General features: G+C 36.7%; 1 protein-coding gene across 10 annotated transcripts in view; it reads left to right on the plus strand.

Annotated features, from left to right (window-relative positions):
- The window catches only part of cacna1c (calcium channel, voltage-dependent, L type, alpha 1C subunit), a 101,812-nt gene that overhangs the window by 63,753 nt on the left and 25,332 nt on the right, over window positions 1–12,727 (plus strand). For 9 of the 10 annotated variants that reach the window (XM_056747559.1, XM_056747561.1, XM_056747560.1 and 6 more), the window contains exons 4-12: window positions 1,556–1,695; window positions 2,039–2,175; window positions 2,610–2,771; window positions 2,860–3,062; window positions 4,781–4,884; window positions 5,706–5,878; window positions 9,378–9,468; window positions 11,156–11,182; window positions 11,605–11,765. In XM_056747559.1, the coding sequence (XP_056603537.1) occupies window positions 1,556–1,695; window positions 2,039–2,175; window positions 2,610–2,771; window positions 2,860–3,062; window positions 4,781–4,884; window positions 5,706–5,878; window positions 9,378–9,468; window positions 11,156–11,182; window positions 11,605–11,765 (1,198 nt within the window). The remainder of the gene's footprint in view (window positions 1–1,555; window positions 1,696–2,038; window positions 2,176–2,609; window positions 2,772–2,859; window positions 3,063–4,780; window positions 4,885–5,705; window positions 5,879–9,377; window positions 9,469–11,155; window positions 11,183–11,604; window positions 11,766–12,727) is intronic. The other variant, XM_056747562.1, reaches the window with a different exon arrangement.

Raw genomic sequence — 12,727 nt, forward strand, 5'->3', positions numbered from 1 at the left:
ATGAACATCACCATTATATCTCAAGCACAAAACAACCCCTGGAAACTCCAGGAAGATAGATTGACCTTGTAATGTGTTTTACAAGTAGCGTTGGATTAAAATATCAGCTAATCAATGACAAATTGATACATTGTTTAGCGCCCGTACCTACCTGCCTCCAGTCAAACAGATCGAATTTATTTAATTTGCATATAGTGAAAACCTTAGTAGAATGAACTCGATCCTTCATTTAATTTAATTAGCCTCATTTGCTTAAGAATGTGTTATTTAGCACTAAAATAACACTGACATGACTTTAAATAGAGTGTAAGCAACATTTGTCCCTGTGTAAAGGTGTTTCTGTGAGCGTCTTTCCCTGTTTCGAATAACACATCTCTTGGCTTCTCTGTTGCTTGTCAGTGGATTCTGGATCATCTACATGAGTTTTAGATGACAAGATCTTTATTCACGGGCCTCTGTATAATATCCTTTTCAGAATGGAAATTATAAGCATTTTTTTTTGAGTGTGCATATGATAATGATATTGTAAATAAGGCTGCACCTGTTTAAAAGTTTGCCTTAAAGGAAGAGTTCATCCGAAAAAAAATTACTATACACTTCAGTCTGTATACATTTCTTTGTTCTGATGAACACATTTGGAAGAATGCTTGTAAACAAATAATTCTTTGGCATCATTGAGTAGCATTGTAGGAAAATTTGCTTTACAAATTTTTTTGTTCCGTTAAACACAAAAGAAGATATTTTGAAGAATGTAGGAAAGGAATCAGTTCTGGGGCACTTATGACTCCCATCGACATTTTCCTACTATGGTAGTTAATGGTGGCCAAGAACTGTTTTGTCACAAGCATTCTTCCAAATATCTTTGTGTTCATCGGAACCAATTTTTTTTACTGTATATAGATTTGGAAAAACTAGGGTGAGTAAATGATGACAGATAACATTTTTGGGGGGCTGAACTGTCCCTTTAAGAGACACTAGCTTACTAACTCGTATTTTGGGTGCGATTCATTGATTAAAACAAGAGAAACAAAATATAAAAATAAGAAAGATTCATTTGACTGAGACTGTTTTTTGTTGATTTATTTTATATTCCTCTATAGATATTCTTGTGAATAATCTTGTAGAAATGTTTTTACTGAATGTATCAGTCTGTTAGTAGTTCTCACTGTTACTGTTGGTAGAGTTTCCGGTCCAAAATGTTTGGAAACGCATTAAATCTGAATCCCTTTGCTTGATTCTCCTCTGAGATAGATGTCTGTACTTTCATCCTATAGCAGAAATATTGTACAGCAGTCAGCAGACTTTGAAAGTCATCTGGCATTTACAGATGTGGTGTTTCTGCTCTGTTATCCAACGTTCCACGTTCTGTGTGTTTGCTCGTGTGATATCTGTTCTGTTCCAATAGGCCTGAGCTGTAATAAAATGTCATTCAGACAAAGTGATTTTGTGATGCGCGATAAGCGCGCCATTGAGAAAAAACTCATTTACTTTTAAGATATTACGACCGATGCAATTTGAGAAGTAATATCTTTTTCTTTCCGTTCTGTCTTTCTAGGAACGGGTGGAGTATCTCTTTCTCATTATTTTTACGGTGGAAGCATTCCTGAAAGTGTTTGCGTACGGGCTGCTGTGTCACCCTAACGCATACCTGCGGAATGGCTGGAACCTGTTGGATTTCATTATCGTGGTGGTGGGGTGAGTGCATGGGTGTAACTCATGACCGTTTGACCACATTTCTATCATAGCTTTGTTTTTACTGTACATCGGTGTTCTCTGATATTTGTTTTAAATGATAGGATTATAGGTATATAGAATTTGTATTACTTGTGGAATAGATGAAGAGTTAAAAGGAAAAATAGATAAAAAATCACAGTGAAAGTGACCAAAACTATTATTGGGAAATAATATTTGCAATACTTAAAGCTGTTTTATTAATCTGAAATGTAAAAACAATTATGAGGAATGTGTCAAAATGTATAAGGTTACCATCTCTCTCTCTCTCTCTCTCTCTCTTTGTTTCTCTCTCTCTCTCTCTCAGGCTCTTCAGTGCAATATTAGAGCAGGCCACTAAAGATGGTGGGACTTCAATAGGAGGCAAAGCTGCAGGTTTTGATGTAAAAGCTTTGCGAGCCTTTAGAGTGTTGAGACCTCTGAGACTCGTGTCTGGAGTACCTAGTAAGTACATACACACATTCTCGTCTGAGGATTGTTGAATAAGTCATCCATGAGTCACGACTGAAAACAGAGAGAAGGAGGAATTTCTTTCAGATTCTCACTGAATACCAGTAATCACAGACTATTAACTTCTGCATCGATAGAGTCACGTAACAAAATTGCAAAGTGATGACTGTTTTGAAGCAGGTTTCCCGAACACAATTATTTAGTTGTCATACTGTATATAGCTAGTTTCACAATTTGTATTCTGGGTTTATTTTACCAGAACGACAATCTCAGTACACATTATAACCTCCTTATTGATCATTAATTTTCTAAACATAAACACTTTAATTACAAACTCTAAAATGACGACTCACTTTGTAAATGCACTTGTGTTGAAATGGAGATCTGAATTTGATTCATTTGTGACGTGAGATTTGGTTTGACTGCAGGTTTACAGGTGGTGCTGAACTCCATCATTAAAGCCATGGTTCCCCTCCTGCACATTGCTTTGCTAGTTCTGTTCGTCATCATCATCTACGCCATCATCGGCCTCGAGCTCTTCATGGGCAAGATGCACAGAACCTGCTTCTTCTTCAGAGATGGACACAAAGGTTGAGACTTTATCTGCATTGATGGGTTTTCCATTGTCGTTGTATTTAATTTGCTGACGATGTAGACTAAAGGGCTGGTTTCATTTAGGTTCTCTATCTGAGGAGAAGCCGGCCCCATGCGCCCCCAGCTCCGCCCATGGACGACACTGCTCGCCGCCCAATGTAACACAATGCATGACGGGATGGGAGGGGCCTAATGATGGAATCACGAACTTTGATAACTTTGCATTTGCCATGCTGACTGTGTTTCAATGCATCACAATGGAGGGCTGGACTGATGTCCTGTACTGGGTGAGTCTGCTCCAGTAACAGCATACACACACACACACACACACAGCAGAACCGAAAAACATGGAAGTCTGTTAAAATGATAGAGAGACATGTCAATGATGGAGATTTTCCCCATGTCAAAAAAAATATTATTATGAAAATGTATTTTAGAATTTAGTAATAAGAGAAGTCCTATTAAACGATTTCTTTTTAGATTCTTACACAAAATATATTTTAAAACATAAAGTTTACAACAGAGTTTACAACATGATCACCTATAAGACATCAAAAAATATTATTATTATTCTGGTAAAAATTACATACAATTCAATACACTCCAAAAAATGAATTTCATTCGTTGTATTTTTCTTATGTGTTCCAGTGAAAATCCCTTGTTGTCTTTTGAAAAGTCTTGTCAAGTTAGTTTATGCTTAACACAAGCTAACACACGCTGTTTCCTTTTTTTAAGCATAAACTAAAGTAAGGTTGAATCAATATTTGCAATGTTTTTTTTTTTAAGAAGTCATTTTGAGTAAAACAAGAATTTGATTTTGCTTCTCAAGTAAATTAATCTTGATTTAAGATTTTTCCTAGTGATTTGTACAAAAAAACAGACCAGTAGTGTAGTGTAGAACTCTGAGAATCAAACAATAACAAATACATGTGACCCTGGATCACAAAACCAGTCTTAAGTTGCAGGGGAACATTTTTAGACAGAAAATATAATTTTATAAGAAAAATATACTGTATTGGTCAAAATGATAGATTTTTCTTTTATGCCAAAAAGCGTTAGGATAGTAAATAAAGATCATGTACCATGAAGATATTTTGTAAATTTCCTACTGTAAATATATCAAAAAGTTATTTTTGTGAGGCGATGGCCTGCTACATTGCCTCTGATTATCAACTTCAAAGGCAATTTTTAAATATTTTTATTCTTTTGCACCCTTTGTTTCCACAGTTTCAAACGATTGTGTCTCCGCCAGATATTGTCATATCATTACAACCCATACATCAATATTATGCTTAAATATTCCACTTTCAGATGATGTAAAAATCTAAATTTCGAAAAATTGACCCATAAGACTGGTTTTGTTGTCCAAGGTCACATAACATTAATTCCAGTATTTATACATTGATTCGAATACATATTGAATTATGATTTTATGATTATGATTTATTTTCCCATGTCTAGCAGAAATTCATTTGACATCATTTGACAAGAAATGTGTGTGTAGGTTTGTGTAGAGGTTTGTCCTTATAAATATTGCGAACCAACCAACAAACCGACTTGTAAATCAAGGATTGTAATTCAGCTGAATCCTGTTTTGCTTCTTTATATGTATTATTTCAACTTGTTTTAGTTCAAGGTTAGGTTTAGAGGTTTAGAATACAGTTTCGGAGGGTTGTGTGTGTGTTTGTGTGAGAGAGAGAGTGATTTATATCACTGCTTAGCTCTACTCTCCATCTTTACGTTATCCTCGTCCCCTACACTCTTCCAGACACTTGTAGTGATTGATGGCTTTCCTGATGTCACCTCCTAATGCAGTCAAAAAGACACGCCTGAGAGTCTCTCTCTCTCTCTGTTGAAGATGCTCTATGCTTGATAGGTTTGCTTGATACTCTGAGTTTCTGAGGGACAAGCATGTGCTGTTCACCGCACTCCACTTTTTCATGGTTTCCCCTCTCTTCTCCACCTTGTCTTCTTTCTTTTTCTAACTATTCCTTCCTCATCTCAGATGCAGGACGCCATGGGTTATGAGCTTCCGTGGGTTTATTTTGTCAGTCTGGTCATCTTTGGATCCTTTTTCGTTCTAAATCTGGTTCTGGGTGTGTTGAGCGGGTAAGCATCATGAACCGAACGCCTGTGCGTGTGTGTTTTCTGTGTACAAACAATCAGACTGAGCTTGGATTGAACCAATCGAACGCTTTGATGCTCGAAGCGGCGAGATAGAGAAAGACAGAGAACCCGAGAGAGAACCCAGAGAGGATTTGTTGTAGCGTTAGACACATACTAATCATTCATTCATCCCTCTTCAACTCTATATACCCCTCATCCCTCTCTCCCCACACTCCTCCCCTCCTCCTCCATTCCCAGGTGAATGATGCTATAGGGAATTCCTGGCCGTGGCTTTATTTTGTCACTTTAATCATCATTGGCTCCTTTTTTGTTCTTAATTTGGTTCTTGGGGTTTTAAGCGGGTAAGGGAATCTCTATTTTATCTCTCTTTCTCTCTCTCTCTATCTCTCTCAGTCTTGATATGCGTTTAAAAGGAGTAGTATATCCAAAAAGGAAACGTCTGTCAATATTTAATCATCCTCATGTTAATCCAAGGCTTTTTTGACTTTGCTTTTTTTCTGTACAACTGTATATCAAAGGCTAGTGTCTATCAAAGAAAAAGCTCATTTAGAAATGAAATTTACGTATTAAAGGGTGACATCTCCCTCATTCTTTTACTTTCTCTATAAGATGAGTTTCTGATTTTTAATCTGATTGGTAGTGTAATATGTGCTTGTCGTGGCCTACTGTGATTTTAGTTCAAATGTTTTCAAGTGCATGTGACATAAATCGTCTTTGTTTGATTTCATGATTTAGTCTATATGCTGTACTTTACTGCACTTCCGGTTTTAGATGGGTATTTAAAGATAGTCTCTATTTCTCAGAGAGTTCTCCAAAGAGCGAGAGAAGGCCAAAGCTCGTGGGGATTTCCAGAAACTCCGAGAGAAACAGCAGCTGGAGGAGGATCTGAAGGGTTACCTGGACTGGATCACACAGGCAGAGGACATCGACCCTGAAAATGACGACGAGGGACTGGATGACGACAAGCCTAGAAATCGTGAGTACGAGTCTTTCTGTCTTTCTGTCTGTCTGTTACTGTGAGGATATTTGTGCGTGAGAGACAGGCGTTGCGTACTCCATCAGCTTTTATACACTTAAAAAACATTAAACGCAGATGGTGGATTGCAGAATTTTTTTGCATTTTTCATGACGTTTCAGTTAATAGATGAATCTTAAATTTATAAATAATAAAAAAAGGTTTGTTCCTAATTCTTAATTATCTGGATGAAATAATATTATTGAAATGTCTCTGGCCCATCTTGGATAAGTTTAATATTTTAGTTTCTTTGTATGAAGGAACATACAGTATTTGCCAACAGTTGGGATCTGAGCATATTCATTGTGGTTATGGGAACTGTTTCTCTCATTCTTTTGAGAATTAAAAGCAACTTTAAATATTGATGGTGCAAAATGCTGATGGTTCAAATCTCTTTTGCATCATATATACAAACGCGAAAATAAGAGACCATTTCAAGCTTATTTTCAGTCTTTCAGAGTGTACTTTTTATAAGAATGTGTATTGGTTAAATTATATTTTTTGTTTCATTCTGTGAACTACCAACAATTTTTCTTCCCAATTTTAAATAGAAATATTGTTTCGATTTGCATTTATTTGCAAAAAGCTGGAAAACAGGTCAAAATGACTCTTTTTGTTTTTTTGTGACCTCAAATACTGCAAACAAAACAAGTTGGCCTCTCAATTTTTGTCCCAGGCTGTGTTTGTGATAAAAAAATTACCCTTTTGATGGCACATACATCTCTAAACTGAATATACTCATATTTTACCATTTTACAGATTTTTGATTGATAGACCGATGCAGCAAGGGAGTTAGGGACGTGTTTTATATAGTACGTGACTAGGGTTTACCTTTAATATAGGGGCTACATTTCAGAAAATGTTCTTGTAAAAAGCAAGTCAATATGTTCTTGGACTGAAGGTTTAGTGCAGACCATAGTAATGTCCCGAACGGTATTTTAAAATGCCCAAAATAAAAGTGTGGTTTATTTTTAGGTTAGCTTATTCAACAGTACCAAGTTGTTTATGTTCAGAATAATAAATAGCTGTTGTTTGTAAGTCCCCGATGCATCTTATATATATCCTTATACTGTATATATAAGCTCGTCTGTGTTTATGTATTCTACTTATTTTGGACTTTTCCCATTCGGAGCCTGAGATTGAGAATTCTCACTCCAGTTTTTTTATGGATAACAGATAGGAACACGCATGCAGCTTCAACCTTTAATCACTATTGATGCTCAGTACAGACCTGATGAACAGAACTGCGCCCCAGGAATGAAACATTTACTGTTATTTACAATTAATAGTTATAGAAACGAGCAAAGCCAGGAATATACTCACAGTAATTCTACAAGTGTATGTCCAGACCATATGACATGTCTGTTTGCTTGTGTTTTGTCTTGCCTTGGATGTAACCGCCTCACTCACTAATAAATGGGTAGAGAGAGACGGTGGCATCTCAATCCTTTTCTTTGCTCTTTGTGTGTACGTGTAAGTGTCTGTCTGTCCATGACTGTTTTAGTCTTGCTCTGTTGTTTCCAGGAAAGACTCACCGTTTACAGTACATCCGTGGGGCGGTGAAGAAAAAAGCGGCTCTGCTTCGTAAGGCGTGTGCGTCTCCATAGCAACCACGGTTTACTTTTAAGTGTGCATGGCAAAAGTGCATCAGGCACTCTTGAACCTTTTACACTGAGCCCTTCGGCCCACCCTCCGATCCCTCTATCGGGGCATTGGGGGTACGGCAGGGTGATGGGCAGCACTAGAATACTATGACAGGCATGAAAATCTGTGTTTTGAAATTTGAACTCATTGCTCTGTTTGGGTTGTAGGAGATTGTCTGTTTGAAATATCTGGACTTGTGGCATGTCGTTTTAGTTTTTTTCTCCAGGTATTTGAATCAGAGTACGATTTTATTGTGTTAAATTTCAAAAACACATCAGGCTTGTGTAGTGACGAGAGCTGCATGTGATGTCCAGACAGAAACAGTTCTGCTGTGCGCACCATGTACAGATGTGATTCTGAGACTCTGAGGTTCTGATTTCTCTCTGGCAGCTATTATAAGATGTTTATAGAAGTCTTTTTGCAAAGGATCGTGGGCATTTTTCTCTTGACACTGATGCATGTGGCTTTTTGTCCGCGCTTGGATCTGTTTGCAGAGAAGTTGGGTTTTGGCAAAAATATGCGTGAAACAAAACAATTTGTCTTCAATTTGTTAATTTTCCAAAAATACATATGGTTGTGCAATGCATGCAGATGATGTAACGTCACTGTTTGACATTTGTAATCCTCTCTTAAAATATCCGATCAACCGTAATCCCATAATCCCATTTCCAGGGGTGGTGTAGTCTGGATAATGATGTGAATTTGTTCATGATTGACAGAACTAAGAAAGAGAATTAGGGATCAAGGTCGGAGCAAATGAGAATGCAGCATGGAATTCAGAGACCCTGCTTGACCCCGCCCCATGCATGTTTATAGGCTGAAATCCCAGGCCTGCATGTTGATTGGTAGATTTAGATTTGAGTTAAAACAGTTTTTTTATCATGGCATATATGGAGGGGTAAGTTCCTTTGTGTTTATTTTCAGAGTTTGTGCTCTGAACAACACATGCACATATTATTGACAGTTTAACATTGAGTGCGGGGTGTTTGCGGACCCCCAGGATGTATGCGGTCTTTGCTTGTGTGTATACAGTTCTACCGTAAATAAATACCATGTGACATCACTCTGGAGCTGCAGGACAGTCATGCCATTATCCAATCAGCATTGTCATGACATCGCAAGAATGTGCACACATACCAAGACCTTCATTACCCAACTACCCTGAGTTTGATAAACATGTGCCGACAATAAAAAGGACATAAATCGAAATACAATAATATTGCAAATACAAATGAAAGGTGGTATGACATCTACAGTAATATTGAGAATAAACACTGCAGGTGCAAACAACCTTGCAAAAATGTCAAATATCAATAATTAAGTTTTAAAGACGTTTGTCTAACATATGATTCAGTTGTAAATGTTATGTTGGTTGTGATTTGTTCCAATGTTAGTGTATTGTTCAAAATAACTGAAAAAGTGCATGTGCACCAGTGTTGTTTACGTCTTGCAAAACAACATATATAAAGTATTTCCTTTTTATATGTTGTTTACAAAGATACGTTTTTTTGTCAGAATACACGGTTTCTTTTAAATGGACATAAATGACAAATGATGGCTGTTGCAGCCAGATGGTGGGAAATACCCAGTGCTAGTTATCTAAACCTTGACTGTTTGGGTTTAACACCTATGAAACCTATACTGTGTATGTATATGTCAATATAAGAGTTATTTTCCAGGTCGACTCAGTGTGTTAGCAGGGATTTTGGAGTTGACTTGCTGAAAACCAGCCTTTGATGGGTTCTGAGCAGAAGATGAATATTATCTCTACTGGCAATTCATCTCTCTTCCCTCCTCCTCTCTGTCTCTCTCGCAGTGAGTATGCCGGCCAGTGAAAATGAGTCTGTGAACACTGATAATGCTCCAGCCGGAGATATGGAGGGAGAAACCTGTTGCACCCGCATGGCGTAAGTCTCCAAATCATCACCTTCTTTCCTGTTCTTCTGTTTCCTTCTTCCTCCACTTCTTCTACATAGAATTACCTTCAGACATACGTTATTTTACATTTGTTATAGTTTTGATTAAACAATCCATTGCCAGACGTATACAGAAAGATGTCAGATCGCATCTTCTAAGGCCTAAGTCAATGCTTACTACAGTAGTATGCATGGTGAAAAGGGCCCAATGAGCGTCTTCTCTCGCTCCCGTGATCTTCAATGTTGTTCTTTCACTGTGCGCTGTGTTGTCTGCCAAATATTTCTGTCTGCTGTCTGCTGCTGTCAGTTAAATTGTAAGTCTTAAAGAACATATCAGACAGGAAGACATTGTACTCATACAGTCTCTATGAAGTAAAACTCGACTTCATATAGATAGACATATCTATCTATCTATCTATCTATCTATCTATCTATCTATCTATCTATCTATCTATCTATCTATCTATCTATCTATCTATCATCTTTCTATCTATCATCTTTCTATCTATCATCTTTCTATCTATCTATCTATCTATCTATCTATCTATCTATCTATCTATCTATCTATCTATCTATCTATCTATCTATCTATCTATCTATCTATCTATCTATCTATCTATCTATCTATCTATCTATCTATCTATCTATCTATCTATCTATCTATCTATCTATCTATCTATCTATCTATCTATCTATCTATCTATCTATCTATCTATCTATCTATCTATCTATCTATCTATCTATCTATCTATCTATCTATCTATCTATCTATCTATCTATCTATCTATCTATCTATCTATCTATCTATCTATCTATCTATCTATCTATCTATCTATCTATCTATCTATCTATCTATCTATCTATCTATCTATCTATCTATCTATCTATCTATCTATCTATCTATCTATCTATCTATCTATCTATCTATCTATCTATCTATCTATCTATCTATCTATCTATCTATCTATCTATCTATCTATCTATCTATCTATCTATCTATCTATCTATCTATCTATCTATCTATCTATCTATCTATCTATCTATCTATCTATCTATCTATCTATCTATCTATCTATCTATCTATCTATCTATCTATCTATCTATCTATCTATCTATCTATCTATCTATCTATCTATCTATCTATCTATCTATCTATCTATCTATCTATCTATCTATCTATCTATCTACCTACCTACCTACCTACCTACCTACCTACCTACCTACCTACCTACCTACCTACCTACCTACCTACCTACCTACCTACCTACCTACCTACCTACCTACCTACCTACCTACCTACCTACCTACCTACCTACCTACCTACCTACCTACCTACCTACCTACCTACCTACCTACCTACCTACCTACCTACCTACCTACCTACCTACCTACCTACCTACCTACCTACCTACCTACCTACCTACCTACCTACCTACCTACCTACCTACCTACCTACCTACCTACCTACCTACCTACCTACCTACCTATCTATCTATCTATCTGGTGGCACTCACTTGATCCCGCTCATCTTTCGTTCCTCGCAAGGACGCTGTAACACACTGATGTATGAGCGGGGTCACCTGGCTGCCACCCCAGTTCTGCCGTCTCTGTGGAAACGCTGTCCTTCATGATGTCGTGTCTGTTCTGTGTGTATAATACATTCTGTTTTCCATTCCAGAAATAGGATCTCCAAATCCAAATTCAGGTTAGTACATTACATGCCGTCTGAAGGCGAGCGTGCCTTCAATGTTGCTCCTCATACTGTATAGGTGTGTGTTTGCTGTTTGTGTGCATCTGTTTGGTCCTCTCGTTGTATTTCTATGCCAGTGTTGTGTTTTGATCATCACGGTTGCCCTCTAACACATGAACAGGTTCAGATTGCTTTTGTAATTCAGATGAGATTTGTTTGCTACAGTTCTGCAGGGGCAGAAGAATTTGATGCAGGAGTGGTTCTGTACCTGACATTAAAACACACTTAGGAATATAAATAGTGTTATGATTGCAGAATTCACAGTGATGGGATACTAGAAAAAGATTTTATCTCTGCTTTGCAAGAATGTCCACGTCTAATCCTACATTAATAAAGGAATGCTTTATATCCCTTTCGCTCTCTCTGTAATTTTACAGTCGTTATTCTCGACGGTGGAATCGGTTGTGTCGCCGCAAGTGTCGCGCAGCCGTGAAGTCAAACATGTTTTACTGGCTGGTCATTTTCCTGGTATTTCTGAACACGCTTACCATCGCCTCTGAGCACCACCAGCAACCAGAGTGGCTCACCAATGTACAAGGTACAGTGCATTACTGTAGTCAATAAAATAAACAGTCCTACATAACTCTAGCTGTTTAAATAAACACCACTTACCTGCATCTATATAAAGAAATGGCACTACATAACGTAAGATATTTAAAAATGTAACACTTTAATACCGTAGCTGTTTAAATATACAACACTTTATTACTTGAGCTGTTTAAATATGCAACAGCTTAAGATGCCGTGTGTGATTTTTGTGCCTCTAGTGGCACCAAACAGAATTGCAGAAGGTTTTTCAAACCTATTATGTCATTCATTATTAGACAAACAGGTGGCCCACTCCAGGTCAATTCCATTGGTAAGGTTTGTACTGTTGGTTTATACACTACAAGAAAATCAACATACTTACCTATAGAGGGTTTCAGCGGCAACAACATAAACAAACGTTATGTTGCCTAAACTTAACCTTTAGTAGGCCTCCGCAAAACATCTAAAACTCTTTGTAAATTAAATTTACCACAATTATTATACAATAAAAAATAAATATTAAGAAATATTAAAATAAATGTAAATTAAATTAATTAATTAAATTGTTATATTATAACCAAACACAGCCTGGCGCGTTCGTCCAATGAAAAATATCAACTGACATGCAAATGTTTGTAATAGATATTTGATTATGTTAAGAAAAACAGAACATATGTGATGCATAAATAAGTCTATCCACCTAGAATTGTATTTCTAAAGCTCAAATTATGATTTAAACAAGTTTAAGTAAATCCTCAGTCCATTTAGGTTGATTTAAAACAGAGTCATGTGAAGCATTTCAGAAGTTAGTTCGTTTTTAGTTGTTTATTTTTCTAAATAATACTGTAAAAGACCAAAACAGTCCAGTACGTTTTTATTAATGTACACTACAACAATAAAATACAAAACTTAGTATTTATTTTTAATTTAGTAATATTTTAAATAACCTCATGATTTTTAGTTTGAGGTTTT

This window comes from Triplophysa dalaica, chromosome 5 (genome assembly GCF_015846415.1).
Source record: "Triplophysa dalaica isolate WHDGS20190420 chromosome 5, ASM1584641v1, whole genome shotgun sequence".
Classification (NCBI taxonomy): domain Eukaryota; kingdom Metazoa; phylum Chordata; class Actinopteri; order Cypriniformes; family Nemacheilidae; genus Triplophysa; species Triplophysa dalaica.